Source organism: Hemicordylus capensis, chromosome 4 (assembly GCF_027244095.1).
Source record: "Hemicordylus capensis ecotype Gifberg chromosome 4, rHemCap1.1.pri, whole genome shotgun sequence".
In the NCBI taxonomy this organism is placed as follows: domain Eukaryota; kingdom Metazoa; phylum Chordata; class Lepidosauria; order Squamata; family Cordylidae; genus Hemicordylus; species Hemicordylus capensis.
This window is the reverse complement of record NC_069660.1, coordinates 199,913,834-199,932,768: the sequence shown is the minus strand read 5'-3', so window position 1 is coordinate 199,932,768 and position 18,935 is coordinate 199,913,834. Positions and strand designations below refer to the sequence as shown.

The following is an 18,935-nucleotide window of genomic DNA, read 5'->3' as shown; positions in this document are numbered from 1 at the left end:
GATGTTTGAATCAGACTAGTATATTTAGCACTAACCTCCAAACTAGGGGTGTGTCTGAACTGGTCTGGAGGCCATTCTAAAGGCCTCCGAACTTCCAGACCGGTTCGGACTTGGCCGGTCCGGGTCCGGGTGGGGGGGGGTCTTCCTTTAAGGGCGGGAGGGCTTGCCAACACAGGAGTCACAGCTGATGAGCAAAAGTCATCATGTATATAAAATTAGCTTACTTCTGTTCCCCATGAGATGCTTGAAAGACAACACAAGAGTAGAGTGTAGCTAGTTCAGCCCTCCCAGACACTTTCACCTTCCTTTCCTTATTGCAAGGGACAGCCACTGCTGCTCTGGGGATAAAACAGTGGAGAACAGCAGCAGTTTACTCCTCACTTAATTGGGAGAGCAACATTTTCGAGGAATCTACTGTTGCTTGAAACAGTACATGCAAATACATCCAAGAGAGCTCTGGACATGCATTAGTGTGATGGGGTTGTGCTAGCACTAGTACTTAGCACAAAAAAGGGAATGTGTGTTCCAGACTAGTCCTTGAGCTAGCAGGAGATGTTGACAACCGGCTATGCAACACACCACGCAATTTTGTATACGTCCAGAAAAAAGAAAACATTCCTGGTTGCGCCACTTAGTGAAACACCATAACTTTGTGCAGCTTTACAAGCTGCTTCACTACCCTGGATATCAGCCAGGAAGTGTTCCAAGATCATCCTGAACTCTTCATTTGAATGAACAGGAACAGAAGCTTAGCATAATGATCAATAATGCTGAGAAGTAAACACTTCTGAATGTAGACTGCATAAACAATGCTCATGATCATAGTATAAAAGTTTGGATTTTTACCTGAGATTGTGGACAACAGGACCAAGATCCCATTCTCTTTCCAGTGGGCATCATCTATTCCTTCATAACAACAGGCAGCCCCTAGGTTGCACCAGAAAGGTTCAGGCATATTAGGCTGGAGATGTGGAAATGTGCAGTTTCCTAGTTGGAAGAGTTCATACCACTCCATTGTATAGTTCTTCCCAGTTAAGGAGCTCTTGAAACCAACAGCATTATGCATGATTTTCTGAAAGAGAGAAACAACCAAACTGGTTTAGGCAATGGTGAAATCATAAGAAGGGCCTGGCTGGCTCAGACGAAAGACTTATCTAGCCCAGCATCTTATAGAGTACAGTGGCTAGGACAGTAGCCACAGTGGCTGGCCAAATGCTTCTGGGAAGCTCACAATGGGGGTTTTGGTCACACTGGCTTAAACTGATTCTGTACATTAACTTTGAAAAAAGGATATTGCTGCTAAAATAATGAAGAGTGAATATAGTATATATGGTTTAGAAAGCTTTCCTGTCTTGATGGCATGCTGGATACTGCTATCAACAGTAAATAGAACAATCTGAGCTTTCATTTAAGATAAATAGAGTGTCTCTTCCATTTTTGCAGAGAAAAGCCTAAAAATATTTGAGCAGTACAGTATCTGCTAATGTTTCAGAAAGCAAAGAGCATGTGGGTAGTAAAATTCTCAAATCTCCTTGTGATACTCAGAGCTGATCTCCCTGTTATTCTCAGTTCAAAGATGCCCCTAAAAACAGCATCTCTGTGGTGGTGGGCTTTCCAGCCCTGGCTCTAATATGAAGCAAAATTCACCATATTAAGTGAGAGCATCATGTAGTAAGTTTCTTTGACTTTCACCAGTAGTCACTAATGGCATGGAGCAGAAGAAAGGAAACTCTCTGTACTATCTTTCTTTTCACTTTTACACCCATAATGGATAAAATCCAGGGAAATGTAAACCTCCTGAATTATCTGAAAGCCAGTGGGGTTTATGCACTTAAACAGTTACTTGAAAATCAGTCCTACTGAATTCAGTGGGACTTAAATCTATGTAAACATTTAGAAACAGGATGTTCATTCAAGTGGTTTCAATGTGACTAAGCAGTTTTCCCCCCAGTTTAAGCCTACTTCCAAGCCTTCAGACCCAACAACAAAAAAGGATAAGGTTGTGCAACTAGAATAAAATGTGATTTTAAAATAATGTGTGCAAATTCACCAGCTCCATCTAATATATAATCTTCACAGAAGACATGCTTCCTGTTCAAAGGGCTTTCATTTGTTTTTATATGCATATATCACAGTGCTCAGCCTGCATAATCTCATAGTGGCATAAAAATTATTAATCAGATCAAGAACAATTTTCAGACTGAAATCTAATCAAGTGCCTAAGCCTAATCAACGGGCATATGAATTTGCACAGAGCTGAGCTCTGAAACCAGAGGCGTATCTAGGGAAAGCGCCTAGGGCAAGCACTGAAATTGCAACGCCTGTCCAAACATCTGACACCCATCTTTCAGAAAACTTTACCATAATATCAGCTCAAAAATACAAGTCAAGCTCATTAATCTTTTAATCTTTCAAAAACTATTTAGAAGTGGCCGTAGCCAGACCAAAAAATGCTGGAAAACTACAAATTTCAGTGTGCTGGGGCTCATGAAATACCCAAATACTATGTGGAGGTGTACCTGGAAAACGAAACAGAAGTGCCTGTCTAATTCTTTACTATGCATTGTAACATCACTATTACATAAGTTTTAAAAATAAATGGAAAATTTGACTTTTCCCAGATACTCTGAAAATAATAAAAGGATATGCAGAGTAAACTGTGTGACTTCTTGGAATATATTCTAGTATTTCAGAAAGACAGTTAAAATGTAGGGATGTGCAAAAAATTTCGGGCACAGATCGATCTGTGCCCAAAATGAGCATTTTTGGGTGATTCGGGGCTGAACCGAATCACCCCTGATGCCCGCCGATATTTTTTGGGGCTGCGCCGAATCACCCGAATTTCGAGGCTGAAAAATTCGGGTGATTCCGCTCATGGCCGATTTTTTGGGAATTTTTTTGAAGTTTTAGTGACTTTGGGGCAGTTCGGGGGCATAGCATGAGAATTGGGCAAAAAGAGTGGGGTGGTGGTAGTGCCTAATGGGTGGAGGCTACCACCCCAATTTCAGGGGGATTGGGCAAAGGGCTGATTTTGGGGGAATTTTTGAAGTTTTAGTGTCTTTGGGGCAGTTTGGGGACAGAAAGTGGATCTTCCCCAAAAGAGTGGGGTGGGGTGGTAGTTCCTATTGGGTGGAGGCTACCACCCCAATTTCAGGGGTATTGGGCAGAGGGCTGATTTTTTGGGAATTTTTGAAGTTTTGGTGTCTTTGGGGCAGATTGGGGGCAGAAAGTGGATCTGCCCCAAAAGAGTGGGGTGGGCTGGTAGATAGAAAAGAAGTTAGAAAAGAAGGCCTGTAGCAGTGAAGTGGTGGATGGTGACTCTTGGGAAATATTGTTATGGAGTTAGCCAATCTGTTGATTACAGATGAACAAAGCCATCAACAGAATATCTGTGAAGAATAACGCCCAGAGAATTCTGAAATTCAATCAATTCCATGAGTTCCTTAGAGTAGCCAAACGTATCTGGTCCACTGGCACAGCAAGGACATTGGAAAGTGGCAAAGTTTGCTCTCAGAAGATAATAATCTGATTATGACAATGACATTATTTCCATTTCACCAATTGCTGGATCACCCTATTTCTTTGATGACTCCTAGGACTGCTACTACTGTGATTACTTCTGGAAATGCTGTAAAAGGAGGAGTTGTTTTTCCCATTCAACTTTCAATGGGGTTTTCTTTAAAGTCACAAGTCAGTGGACTTAGGATCTGGATGTTAGATGGCTATTACTTGCACAAGGACAGAAGGTTCTTGCAATCAAATGAAATTCCAGTCAGCAATATGAGAAACCTAGTTCTGTTTCACAAGACTGTCATTAAAATGGTTCTAGTAGCATATGCCACTGTGACTGCACCACTTTCTTTAGGCTACAACAGCAAGCTTTAGCCCATCTGCCTATGTTTGTCTGGATCCATCATCATCACCATTATCAACCACCTCACAAGCTGTTGTGCAATGATGAGTGAGACAGAGATAAGTTGGGGTGTGAAAACCTTCATGCAAATGGAAAGCTGCAGGTTAGGCTGGACAAAGTTGCTTAGCACACTGAAAATGCTAGCATCTAATTCCTGTGAAGGATCCATTCCAAGATACAGTTTGCCATCAGTTACCATGAGAACAAATGTCACCTATGACATTACTTTAACTAGTGATTAAAGTAATGTCATGGGATAGGGAACTGCCCTCCAGGTTTAAAACAGACTGTAGACAGGTCATGCATGGTTCTCAGATCTTCACCCAATACCTGGATTTGTCCTCCATTGCATTTTAGTTTGTGACAGCCTAATTATACCAATTTGTTTTACAATCCTTACTTAATTCTCCACAAACAGAAAGGGACATGTTTTCTAGTATTCCAAACCTTGCTGTGTTAAAAGGGATGCAGATAGAAGTCAAGACAATTCTAATCAAGTAACTTGTTTGGCAGTTTCAAAGACAAAACAATAATTTTGTGTGCACCTACCTACAAAATTTAGTTCCTGGGCCATGGTCTGAGGGCACATGATGCAGCTACTTTGCTGAAGTTAAGAAGGTCTGGGTTTATCAGTGCAGTGGCGTAGCCAGGCTGATGGAGGCCTGTGTGTGCAAAATCTGGAGCACCCCCTGCCTTTTCTCTCTTTGCTGCTTCACTTCCCCCACCACCTCTTTGCTCCACATTTCTTCCATCCTGCTGCCAATTTGCTCCATGGTTCACACACACACCCATTGCCACTTTGCTGGATGCTTCCCTTCTGCCATCCCTTTGTTCCACACTTCTTCCCCTCCGTGGGGGAGGCAGCAAAGGTGGCCATTTGGGGCCCAACATGCTCAATTATGGCAATGCCCCTGTGTCAGTGCTTGGATGGGAAACCATCTGGGAACCCCTTGTGTGTCACCCGGAGTTCTATGATGGAAGAAAGGGCTGGCAGTATGAAAGCGCACACTGCCCTGGGCTCTGTGACACCAGCTTCAGCAGAGGGAGGAAGAGAGATGAAGGGAGTGTTCCATCTGCCCAGTGTCATCTTGCCCTGGAAGGTGGTGAGTAGAGCTTGTGGTAAGTACTGGCAGCTGATCCCCTGTATTCCTGAGGCTTTCTCTCTTTGGGAGCAACGTAGCTGCAGGCCTCTGTTGGTGACAAAGCTGTGGCTCCCAGGAAGGCCCAGAGTGTTGACTCAGCAGTTTCTGCTGAGTTGACTCATCATTTCCTGGGCTGGCAGCATAAAAGAGCACATTGCCCTGGGTGGCAAGCTCACTGCCAGCGGGGTCGCCACCAGTGGGGTGACACCTAAGGGGGTTGCCCCTTTGGGAGCCCCTTCAGGAACCACAAGGGCAAGAGCTCTACTCTGCTTGCTGGGAGCAATTTTAGTTCTTTTGATTATGTGCCAGAGTGAGGATGTGAAACTGGCGTAGGCTGGGGGTGTTTCAATTAGAATGGTTACAGGTAGGGCAAGGTATGGCGTGGGGCCACATTTACATCAGAAGAGGGGATGAGTGGTTCAACATCTTATTCCTATCTCTTCTTCTCACTGTTCCCAAAACGAGAGGGTTCCTGACTGCTTTACCAGCTTATCCTTTGGCCTGCTGGTGCTGCTGTTTAATGGCAGGTCAGTCCAGAGTAAGATCTCTATAACCCATGATTTAATTGTGGAGGAAGGGGCTGACCTGGTTTGTATTATGGAGACCTGGGTGGGGGAGCTGGGGGAGATTAGATTAGTATTTTCAAGCTGTGTTCACCTGAATATTTAGTGCAGCATAAGCATAGGCTTGAGGACCGGACCAGGGAGTGGGGTCACTGTAATTGATAAAAGCTCTATTTTCCTCTCTAGGCCCAAAGTGAGTGCTGGTTTGGAGTGTTTGTACCTGGTGTTGGGTTCTTGGGACAGGGTGGGGATTCTGTTGGTGTACCAACCAGCCCACTGTGCAGGTCTCTGCCTGAGCTCACAGAGGTGGTCTCGGATTTGGTGTTGAGGACTCCCAGAATGATTGCTCTAGATGATTTCAACATCCATGCTGAGGCTGCCTTGTCTGGGGCAGCAGGACAACCATCGGGCTGTCCCAACATGTTGGTGGCCCAACACATGAACCCGGGCACACACTGGATCTGGGTTTTTTGACTGGACAGGAGGATGGTGATTTGAAAGTGAAGAATATGTCATCCATGCCTTTGTCATGGTCACATCACGTCATTCTGAGGTTTAGAGTCTAAGCGGCTACACCTCTCTGGTCCACCCCCAGAGACTGATGAACTCCAATGGATTTCTGAGGGCTCTGGGGGATCTTCCAGGTGGTATGGCAGGTGATCCTGTCAGGGCTCTAGTTGCTTTCTGGAATTGAGAGATGGCTGGGGCGGTTGACACAAATGCTCCCAAGTGCCCTTTCCTGCAAAGCAGAGCCCATGTAGTGTCTGGGTATACACTTGAGCTGAGGACAATGAAGCAAGCTGGGAGATGGCTGGAAAATAAGTGGAGGAAAACTCAGGGAGAGGCTGATTGAACACAAGCTAGAGCGAATTATCGAGCCTATTCTATGGCAGTGATGAAACAGAAGAAATGTGGGTTGTTGTTTTTTTTCCATCCACCACTGCATCCTCTCAGTGTTGTCCAGTGGGGCTCTTCCAGGAGGTGCAGGGCCTTTTGAAATCTGGCCCTAGGCATGATGTATTAGAAGAACCTTCAACAGCACTCTGATGCATTTTACACAGCACTTTGAGGGTAAAGTCACTCACATTTGCCATGAGTTGGATTCTACAGTTGATGCAGGATTGTTGGGAGAGGTGCCCAGAGTAAAACCTGGTCTAGTTTTGCTGGAGGAGTTTCAATTATTGGTGCCCAAGGATGTGGACAGGGTGTTGAGTCAAATTCAGCCAATCACATGCATGCTTGACCCTTGCCCTGCATGGCTTATTAAATCTAGTAGGGTGGGAATTTTTGGTTGGGTCCAGCAGGTTCTAAACTCCTCAATCCCACCTCCACTGGAGGAAGCTATTATTCGACCACTCCTAAAGCAACCATCCTTAGCACTTTGACTAAACTAGATTTCCCAGGATTCTGTGAAGCTTCCCTCAAATCTATGACAGACAAACTAGATTCAATCCAAACAATAATAATAACAATAATAATTAACAACTATTATTATTATTATTAATACACTTTTTTGTTATAAACTTTATTTGTTAGCCGCCCCATAACAAAGTGTTTTCTGGGCGGCTCATAACACATCATTAAAACATGACATTAAAACACATACATTGAGGCTATTCTCACAAACAGCCTAACCCTGCCTGGGCTGCCCCAAGGAGGGTTAGGCTGGTTGTGAGAGGTGGCAGGATCCTTGTGGATCCCTCCACTCCCTGCCCACCTAACCCCCTTAACAAACCCAGATTTTAGCTGAGGTTAAGGGTGCTCTCGCACTCTTACTCTGGCTACTGGGTATCGTGTGATTACTCGGGCTGAACGCACCTCCAATGCAACACACCCCAATGCAACGCATGTGCTGTGCATTGCATTGAGGGATGCCTGGAGTCTGGAACAACAAGTTCCGGCCCTGGATCCTTCCGCCCTGCTCTGTGCTGCATGGAGCAGGGCTGTCCGTGTAGGCATGCAGGAGGTGCGCTGATGAAAGGAAGTTTGGTCATCTGTGGGGAGAGTAAGTTAAGTGCAGCCTTCCCCGTGTGCCATCCCAGCTCGCCCAGAACAATCACATGGCTTGCCCCATTAAATCATAACAATAGAAAAGTGGCGGGGGGGGGGGGGCGGGGAGAGAAAATATAAAATGCAATACAAAGAAATTTAAAAATTCTTTTACAATTACAATCAGTTAATCAAATTTGAAAATCAAAATTTAAAAGGCCTGAGTGAACAAAAAGGTCTTTAACTGGCATCTAAAATAACAACATGATGAAGTCAGGTGAACCTCACTAGGAAGACTATTCCATAAGTGAGGTGTAACCACCGAAGAAGCACTCTTCCTAGTAGCCACCCACTACCTCATTTGGCAGGGGCAATCAGAGGAGGGCCTCTGAAGATCTTAAGGTCTGGGTTGGTACATATGGGGCAAGGTGTTCTCTCAGGTAACTCAGTCCCAAGGCATTTAGAGCTTTAAAGGTTAAAACCAGCACTTTGAATTGGGCCCAGAAACAGACTGGGAGCCAGTGCAGCTGATGAAGCACTGGCGTAATATGCTTAAATGTCCAGTCCCGGTTATAAACTTGCAGCCTTATTTTGTATCAGCTGCAGTTTCTGGACCATTTTCAAGGAGAACCCCATCTAAAATGCATTGCAATAATTTACGCGAGAGGTTACCAGAGCATGAGTAACTGTGGCCAAGCTATCTCTCTCCAGGTAAGCTCACAGTTGGCATATCAGCTAAAGCTGATAAATGGCGCTCTGAGCCACAGAAGCCACTTGAGCCTTTAGTAACAGTACTGGATCAATGAACACCCCCAAACCTGGTCCATCAGGGGGAGTGCAATCCCATCTAGAACAGGCTGAACATCATTCACTCGGGCAGTGGAACCACCAATCAGCAGTATTTATTTCTTGCCTGGATTGAGTTTCAACATGTTCACCCTTATCCAATCCATTACTGCATCCAAGCATCAATTCAAGACAGTCACCGTCTCATCTGTGTCTGATGAAAAAGAGAGATACAGCTGAGTGTCATCTGCAAACTGATGACACCTCAGGCCAAATCTCTGGATGGCCTCTCCAAGCAGTTTCATGTAGATGTTAAACAGCATAGGGGAAAGAATGGAACCCTGTGGAACCACAAAGCATAACTGCCAAGGAGTTGAGCGGCAATCCCCCAGCACCACCTTTTGGGAACAGGCCTCAAGGTAGGAGTGGAACCACCTCCAAGCACACCCAACTTGGCCAACTCATCCAGAAGGACATCATGGTCAATGGTATCAAAAGCCGCTGAGAGAATTAACAGGGTTGAGAGATCCAAGAGAATTAACAGGGTTGCACTCCCCACCCCCACAGGTCATCCCACAGGGTGACCAAAGAAGTTTCTGTTCCAAAGCTGGGTCTGAAGCCTGATTGAAATGGATCTAGATAGTCCATTTTCTCCAAGAGTGTCTGGAGCTGGTCAGCCACTACACACTCAAGCACGTTGCCAACGAAGGGAATATTGGCCACAGGGGCCTATAGTTGTTTACATCCTCTGGGTTTGGAATGGCATTTTGGTGGATTGCAAATCCCAACCCTTCATAGTTAGCAGTAGGGATGTGCGTTTCATTTCGGATACAAAACGTTTTGTGCACAAAACAGGCCATTTCGGCTGTTTTGTAGCAATAGCAATAGCAATAGCAATAGCACTTACATTTATATACTGCTCTATAGCCAGAGCTCTCTAAGCGGTTTATAATGATTTAGCATATTGCCCCCAACATTCTGGGTACTCATTTTACCGACCTCGGAAGGATGGAAGGCTGAGTCAACCTTGAGCCCCTGGTCAGGATCGAACTTGTAACCTTCTGGTTACAGGGCGGCAGTTTTACCACTGCGCCACCAGGGGCTCCAAAATAAAACACCCAATGATCAAAACAGAACATTTTGTAGCCAAAACAAAACGTCCCTGTTTCAGATACAAAATGTTTTGTTGTTTCGGCTGCTTTGGAACTCCATTTTGCAATCGCAAAACAGAACCCAGTACTCCATGTGTTAGCAACCAATGGGGGTGGTTGGCACCCTATGTGCTATACACCACCACTCGCTCTGGGGCACTCTGGTGCCCCCCAAGTTCAGTTATGGGGCAGGAATTATGGAGGTCCATCATTCCCTATGGGGAAGAACTTTACAGATGTGCAAACTCCATTACATCTTTAAAAATCAGCCCTCTGCCCAATTCCTTTGAAATAATTCTGGCAGCTTCCTTGCCCCCACTGGGCACTACCACCCACCCTACCCTGCTCTGGGCCACCTCTTTCCCCCCAACATGAAGATATACTTTTGCTGAAACCTCCATTCTTCCCTATGGGAAAAACCCTATACTTCAAAAATTCACCAAAAATCAGCCCTTTGCCCAATTCCTCTGAAATGTGAGTGGTAGTTTCCACCCACTGGGCACTACCACCGCCACCCACTAGTTTCCCCCCAGGGCCATTTGTTAAAATCCAAAATGTTTCAGATTCGGATTTTGCCATTTTGAACAAAGAAGAAAATTAGGGTGTTTCGGATTGGCTGATTTCGAACAAAGAACAAAATGGGGGTGTTTCGGATTCGGTCCAAAAACAAAACAGAAAAAACAAAACAAAATGCACAACCCTAGTTAGCAGATGATCTAAGTAGTTACTCTGTGCGATGAACGCATGCTCTAAGGAATCACAGAACACTGATATGGTCCCATCCTGTGCTGTGTTCTGCTGAGACAAGGGTCCAAGTGCTGGTGGAAGTGGGCAAGTCATTTTGCACTATGAGCTCACCCTTCCAACCTATTTCTTTGGCCTTACTCTTTTGCATGTTTTACAGGGCCAGCCATTTACAAGCATTTTTCTTCTTTGAAACAAGAGAATATTGGGTTATTATGGTGCTTCCATAATATATCTTTGTTTACAAATACTAAGTATGGAAAAGTAGGCAAGAACCCCAGCATAAAAGTGCTACTCTTTAAAGCCACATTAGTTATCACCTAAAAGAAGCAGCATATGTTAGTAGCCCACACATACAACAGGCACAAAGGCTGCAACAGCCAGCTGCAAAATGCAAGATTTCTATCTCCTTTGCTGGCTACATTCAAATTGCCAAACTATCAGTCACTGCCTAACCAGGCGGGTCATGCCCACTAGCTGCCAGCCATCAAAAGGCATTAAATGCTCATCTAGGCCTGCATTTCCTAGTGATATCAATGAATTGTATCCAAAGGAAGTTTGTCATGATGAAGCACCATTGAAATCTATAAGACAAATTGGTCATGACTAATTTAAGTCCCATTCATTTCAGTTGGACTACTTTTATTTGAATACAACCCAGTGTCCATGAAAGTTACCTCTCCAGAGATTAGCTATAGGCAAAGCCCAAACATAACCTTCTTTTTACTTTGCACAATATGGCAACTTCTTTTTGAGATAGAGATGCAATTGAGCAGGACATGAGCAAAAGAGAGGTGAGGCCCCCACAAGTCCCTTTGTGAAGGCCTCAGTGGGCAAGGATCTATTGCCCTCCAGGTAAAGTGGCAGAGATGTGCTGCACTCCACTGACACAGCTTGAAGATGAGAAGGGAGATATGGCATTGTGGCACCCATCTGCCAATGCTGCATCCAGGATTTCCCATTGAAAGGGACATATTTGGCTTTTTCATTTGGATATGAGCCAGAGCTCGCCATTCATTCTCTTCCCTTACTTAGCAAAGGATGGAGCTTTTGCTGCAGAGGAACAAATCCCTGTCTGAGCCCAGCAAGTGAAGTGGCTCTATAGACCTGGACTGTGATCAATGGAATCATAAATAAAAACTCAGTTAAGACAAAATATTTGATTTGATGTGGCTAGGACAAATTAATTCAATCAGCATGTAAATAATTTCATACACGACTGCCAGACTGTGGGGTGTAGTTCAGACACACTGACGCTCTTCCATTTCAGAAATACTGGGACTTATTTGCATCAGATTTCAATGTGTAATGTCATGCAAAGCAAAAGCAAAAGCAAAATGTATATTTTTGTAGGTAACGATCTTCCCCTTTAAATGACCTTGAGAGATCCTGAGGAATAAGTCAGAACATCACCAACTACCACCAGTAACAATCTTTTTCTTCTGATGCATTACTCTCAGGGGAAGAAGAAACCTGATGTTGTTTCTGCCAAGCATACATCTCCATTTCAGACTAGAAGTGCACATCACTCTATTGGGAAAGGAGGCAGAAATCTTCATATATGTAGATTGACTAACAGTCTGATCTATGCAGAATTAGGCACCCTAACCTGCAGTGGGGAAATGCTTGACTAACAAGCAGAAGGTTGCCAGTTCGAATCCCCACTGGTATGTTTCCCAGACTATGGGAAACGCCTATATCGGGCAGCAGCGATATAGGAAGATGCTGAAAGGCATCATCTCATACTGTGTGGGAGGAGGCAATGGTAAACCCCTCTGTAGTCTACCAAAAGAAAATCGCAGGGCTCTGTGGGCACCAGGAGTCAATATCGACTTGATGGCACACTTTTTACTAACTCCACTGAAACTTTGCATAGGACCAAGTAGCAAGGGTGCAATCATTTGCTCATTGGATTCAATATATTCTGAGTAAATATGCATAAGATGTGACTGTTAAGCTGTGATGCTAAGCAAACTTACCTGGAAGTTCCACTGAAACTGCTGGGAACTATTAGAGGTTAATGGCTGTATGTTGAGTTCAGCCCATAGTGTCGGCCTGCCAATTACCAGCTCATCCTGTAGCACCTGATTGGAAGTCAGGGTGTGCTGCCAGATTGAGAGAGTGGTGTGAACCTTTGCCTTCACAATCTATCCAGTACCTAGGGCTTCTCATTTGCAGAAACACATTCAAGAGTAGGCAAACAGAACAACATCAGATCTGAAAACAATTCAGAACACAGTGCCATATGGACTCACAGCATGCCACCTCTTGTCAGTTTGCCCGTGTTCTGTTATTCCACAGTAACTACAAACATCACCTCTGAAGTCAGCTACAATAAGCTGGGGGCTGCTGCACTTCTCTTCTTAACATCTGCTGACAACTTAAAAGCAGTCCGGAAGCAGTATCGAACACTGGAAATGATGGTGAGAGATTGTAGGAGGGGGGGGGGGTGATTTTTCGCTTCCTACAGTCATGATTTTGTGCGTGTCTGTTTTGATACCAGCTTCTCACTGACGGAAGCGCTTCTGAAAGAGTGATTCATTAAAGACTTTCTCCTCCTATGTGGTTTCTTTGTGTTTGCTATTATTCAATCTCATATTCGATTTGAGGTGGGGCGTATTTTTATTTTTTTTAAACAGAGCTGGCATTTGTCCATTCATCCTCTGCTATTTCCTCATACTGCTTGACAGCTTGTTTCAGGCTCTTGCTTACGTGTGGAAATTTCCTGTCACAAAATGTTGTGTGACATTGCTGACTAACTTCAATAACTTATTAAACAAGAGAATGAATTAACAAAGAATGAGACCAAATTCATATACAATGGGCTTATCAATATCTATTAACAATGACAGTGCAATGGAAAGTTCATATTCATATGTCCGTCTCCAGTTGCCGCCAGCTCAGTTGGTGGCCACACAGGGGCGGACCTTCTCAGTTACTGCCCCAAGACTGTGGAATGCGCTCCCTACTGAGATACGATCCTCCCCACCTCTGGCAATTTTTAAAAAGCACTTGAAAACCATTTTTAAAATTTTAAGTTTTAATCTGTTTTTGATCTTTAAATTGCTTAAATTTTTAAAAGATCTTTGTGGATGTTTTAGCTTGTTTTATGTTATTGTTAACCACCCAGAGATGAATGTTTGGGGTGGTGTACAAATTAGATAGATAGACAGACAGACAGACAGACAGATAGATAAGCAAGCAAGCTATTATATTGATTATTTTTTAATTCCCACCCTTCCTCCAAGGGAGATGACACTTGTCATTCCCACTGCTAAATTTTATGTGTACAACCACCCTGTGAGGTGGGTTAGGCTGAGAGATAGTGAGGTCATTTACACAATCAAAAACTGTGTTCTACCCGGGTTTGGGAGCAGTGTGTGCTCCCAGGTTTTGGTTGTGTGAAACAAGGTAAGAGGGAAACCTGAGTAGAAGTGATTGTATGGAAGAAAGGTAGGAGGAAAAGCTACCCAGGTTTTCTTCCTACCTTGCTTCCACAACTGAAAATTGGGAGCACACACAGTTCCCAAACCCATGTAGAACACAGTTTTTGCTTGTGTGAATGACCTCAGTGACTGAGCTAGGGTCACTCAGTGAGCTTCATGGATAAGTGGAGATATGAATTCGGGTGTTCCCAGCCCTCCAGTCTGACACTCTAACCTCTGACTATATAGGGATAAATGTTCTAGGATACTGATTCAGGTACAAATCAATTTGTACCCGAATCTAACTGATTTGGGTGATTTGGAGACAAAACAAATCACCCCTGTGGTCCACTGGCTAGATTCGGGTAAAAAGCGAATCACGCCTGATTCGATTCAAATTTATTCGAGATTCAGATCCTGCCTATTAATTCCCCCAGATGCCGAGCTTTCATTTTTTTTTTTAAAGCTAAGCTCTAGCCCTTGTAGAAATGGAGTTAGGCAGCAAAATGTGTGGTCACTATTTTTCAAGTGTTTGGATTCTTAGGTGTACAATAACTTTCCCTCAATGAATCCCTATGAGGATTCATTACACACCTTCATTTCTTCTACTCATTTTGACTGTCTTTTTGACAGTGCCAACTGTCAACTGCCATGTGCCAACTACACCCCACTGCCACCTGCAAGGCAGTGGGTACTACTCAGTTTATGTTCTAGGATCCCCCCACCCGCCCAAATGTTTAGGCTCTTTGGTGTTTAATAACCTTTTCTCATAATGAATCACTATGAGGATTCATTACACACCAAAGAGTCTAAACACCTCAAAAATTCCTAAAATATAAACTGAGTACCCAGTGGCTTGGGGGTTGGGGGGTAGTTGGCACATAGGATGCCACTAATTCCCCACCCCCACCTGCAAAGCATTGGGGTCAAAATGAACAGAAGAAATGAAGGTGTGTAATGAAGACACCAAATAATCTAAAAACTTCAAAAATACCTTAAAAATAAACTGAGTACCCCAGTGTGTGTGTGTGTGTGTGTGTGTGTGTGTGTGTGTGTGTGTGTAGTTGACAAATGGCATTTGACAGTTGGCATTGTCCAGTGACAGTCAAAATGAACAGAAGAAATGAAGGTGTGCAATGAATCCTCATAGGGATTCATTATGAGGAAAGGTTATTATACACCAAAGAATCCAAACACTTGAAAAATAATGACTGCACAATTTACTCCATTACTCCACTTCTACAAGGGCTAGTGCTTAGGGTGTTGTTGTTTTTAATGAAAGCTGGGGATCCATTTTAGGGTTACAATATGACAACTTCAAATCCACATTGTTTCCTATGACGTAAATGTTCAAAATCAGTTTTTAAAAAAGTAGAAATCATTGAAAATCAACCAAGTGTCCCACTGCCTTGAAATTTGGGTGGTAGGTGGAACCCTTGTGGACCTACCCAGCACCCCAATTTGGTGCCCCTAGGACCTTGTTAAGTGGTCAGAATCAGTCAGAATCAAATCAGAGCAAATACAAATTGAATCTGGGGTGATTTGGAGGGGTAGATTTGGATTTAAAAAATTAGGGGTGATTTGTTTTAGGCACAAATCGAATCAAAAAATTCATTTGTCCACATCCCTAATATAAACTTTTGCATATGCTATACTACAGGCCCTGTTTGGACCAATTCGGGTGAGAATCCTTTGACACATGCAATAATATTGAGGATGCCCTGGGAGCACACCCGCCCTGAGAGTGCAACCTGTCATCACCGGCAGACATCTCAATGTGTGCTCAGGGGGTCCTTTAATTGCATGAGGGGGGCATTCATCTGAATCACCCCTCTACATTAGGGAGGTGCACAAATTGATTTTTTTGATTCAATTTGTACCCAAATTGAATCACACACCCCCATTGATTTTGTGCCAGCTAGCTCATGGGTGATTTGTTGTGTCCACAAATCTCCCGAAACAGGTAGATTCGGGTACAAATCATTTTGTAACCAAATCGATTCGCACAGACAACAGGTGCAGGCAGTGATTCTCTCAGCAGCAGGAAGGGGGTGAAAAAAATTCTCTTCTCTTTTCCTAAGTCAGGAAAGAGGGAACAAAAAGCAGAGAATCCACTCCAAGCAGCCGGCAGGCAAGGCGAAGCAAAGCTCCTCTGGCTCTCTCTCTCTCTTGCTTCTCCCACAGGGCAGAAAGGCAGAATGGTGGTTGCCTGCCTCCTTAATTACATTTGGAAATCCCTTCTTCAAACTCCCCCCACCTCTTCTTGTCCCTTCTTTGACCCTTCCCCTAGCCAATGAGGGGGTCAGTCTTGTGCAACACAAGATTTGAATGGAAACGAGCCAATCTGGAACCAGTGGAGAGTCACAAAATGGAGGTCTGAATCTACAAGTTTTACAGATTCGAAATCTGGGCAATATGTTTTGCACCTGAATCTGGCCAGCTAGCACAGGGGCTAGTTCCCCCCTCTCAGTCTCCCAGACTCCAGATCAGATCGTCTGAAGTACAGCGGGGGGGGGGGGGATGGGGACAAACTGTGTGCCTATTGGACCCACAGTTTCCCATTATGTGTGAAGGCAGCCTATTCCTGAAAGTGCTGAAATGTCAGATTCTTATGGACAGAGAACCGGAGTGCCTGTGGGCAAGGAGAAAGTACCAGTAGACTCAGGGTGACTGACAGATTACCCTGATGTAAACACCCAACATTATCTGTGGGTGTTCACTAAGGGGGCACCCAAAAAAACCAAATTGTCCAACATGTTTGTCAATGGGACAGAATGTTTGTGAGTTCAGATAGTTAACAGAGAGAAAAAGAGAGCCAGCATGGTGTAGTGGTTAGAGTGCTGGACTAGGACTGGGGAGACCTGAGTTCAAATCCCCATTCATCCATGAAACTAGCTGGCTGACTCTGGGCCAGTCACATCTCTCTCAGCCTAACCTACTTCACAAGGTTGTTGTGAAAGAGAAACTCAAGTATGCAGTACACCGCTCTGGGCTCCTTGGAGGAAGAGTGGGATAATAAATAAATAAATAAACAAATAAATAAAACAGTTAACACAAAAGCAGGTGGCTGAAGGCAATGGAACATTGTGGTGCGGAGCAGGTGGAAGGCTTAATGAAAGAGACTGGGAAATGTATCAGTTTAAAGACCAACCCATCAAGACAATCACGAGCCCTTCTGCTTCTCAGGGGGAAAGGTGTGTAATGTTTCCATGTTTTTTCACCAGCCATTTCACAACTTTGCATTTATTATGGGGAAGGGGTGGGGGGGGTTGTGACTGAGCACCAGCGCCCCTCTCCACAAAAACACGAGGAAAATAGGGGAGGGGGGAGAGGTTTTCAATGCTCTTGTTTTCTCACCAGCCATTTCAAAGTTTAGTGGTTTTTTTGGTGGGGGTGGCTCTGAAAAGGAGCAGGGACAGAGCATCAGCCCCCCGCCCCGCAACAAAAAAAGACCCAGGAAATGGGGGGGGGGGAGTTGCATATGACATCAGACCCAAGTTAGAGCAGGTACTCTGTCTTTGTTGCTTTTTCATCACATTTAGTCGCAGGCTGAGGTAACATAATGCAACATTCTGTTTTGGGTCCATTCTTGTTTACCTATAAAACTCTACTTTCTGGAGACAGTACTGTAGGGAACTTCATTGCATTTCAGCACTTAAAACATTATTAAACATAATTACTGCTGCTGCTGCAGTATATTTACTTTGCTTGATTTAAATGTATCTCACAGAACATAGGCTGTTGGATTCTGCCAAGCCTCCACCTACCCCCATTATATTTGTTTTTGTAAAAATCAGACTTTTAGCTAACTGAGCAGTGGCACTATTTAAAGTGGTGATTCTCTTCTGTTTAGCAGGGGGAGAGTAACAATTCCTATCCAGTCCCAGTAGAGCATTCCTCCACTGGTTGTTGCTTCTTTTTCAGTTGTGGGCCCTTTGGTGGCAGGAACCATCTAATTTAGATTACAGTAGTCCCTCGACCTACGAACTACTCGACAACCAACGTTTTCGACTTACGAACGACAAAAAAGACCGGAAGTAGTTGGCGGTTTAGATTTGGCTTCCTCGACTTACGAATTTTTAAATGCGGTTTCCTCGACTTACGAATGTTTCCAGACCTCCGTGGGTGCGCTTTTCAACCTACGAAAATTTCGACTTACGAACGTCCATTCGGAACGGATTAACTACGTAAGTCGAGGGACCACTGTAGATGGTTTTGTGTGTGTGTGTGTGTGTGTGTGTGTGTGTGTGGAATGCTTTTTTATGTGGATTGCTTTGAGAACTTTTGTTGAAAAGCTGTATATAGTATTGTCATAGTCGTGGATTTAATTATGAACCAAATATTATTGCTCAGTTCTTTATTGAATGACTGGCTACATCAACGAATGCAGAAATATGTACTAAAATTAAGCACACACTAAGCGCAAGAGTACATCAGCCCAGTAAAGTTTCGCAAGTTACGCAAAAGCAAAATTTACATAAACATTGCTCAAAAGTAAGCCCATTGGAAATAGTGGCTCACTCTTGTGTAATCATGTGTGCAATTTTTTGGTGTGTGCATTTTGCACAACTTTAATGCATGTAGTGTTACTGGGCCGACGTACCCTTGCACAGTATGTCAGCCACTAGGACCAGGCAATTACCAAACACTGTTCAACATCTATATTTAGGTGTCACAATTGACCTATAATGTTCACCAATCCTTTTGCACAGCCGTGTTTCTTAAGCCTTTTGTTCCATTTAATCCATCTGAGCTTTTCTGCAAAGATCTCCCCTGATGGATTGGCATCAAAAGAAACAATGGCCTTTCCATAAATAAAAAAGCTGAAGCTTTGGGCATTGTGCCTTTACAAGCACCAACAACATTCCTCTGAAAGACACCTGCTGGCAATGATGGCTTACTTTTTATTCCTCTCCCCTCTCCCGTCTTTTCAGTGTATGACTCCTGAATTGTATATAGGTAGTTTTTAAATTTGCAGCATTCATACTGACACCTGTTCCCTTAACCTTCAGACATTCAACATAAATATTAGCACAAAGGGCAAGGAAACAACTCACTAATTTCTGCTGGAGCCATTGATAGCATGACACTAAGACTGCCTTCAGATGTAATGCCAAACTGGAAGCCAATGTGCCAGAGGTTAGAAATATCAACATATTGATAACACCCTGCATAATACCTCCTGATGCTTTCTTCCAGTGATTTCATGTAGATGTTAAAGA

General features: G+C 43.9%; 1 protein-coding gene across 1 annotated transcript in view; it reads right to left on the bottom strand.

Annotated features, from left to right (window-relative positions):
* Positions 1-271: 271 nt before the first annotated feature.
* Positions 272-18,935, bottom strand: part of LOC128325049 (ceroid-lipofuscinosis neuronal protein 5-like) — a 29,871-nt gene continuing 11,207 nt past the window's right edge. Inside the window, exons 3-4 of the mRNA XM_053250419.1 lie at positions 847-1,072; positions 272-338 (exon numbers count right to left, since the gene is read on the bottom strand). Of these exons, the coding sequence (XP_053106394.1) occupies positions 298-338; positions 847-1,072 (267 nt within the window). The 3' untranslated portion in view covers positions 272-297. The remainder of the gene's footprint in view (positions 339-846; positions 1,073-18,935) is intronic.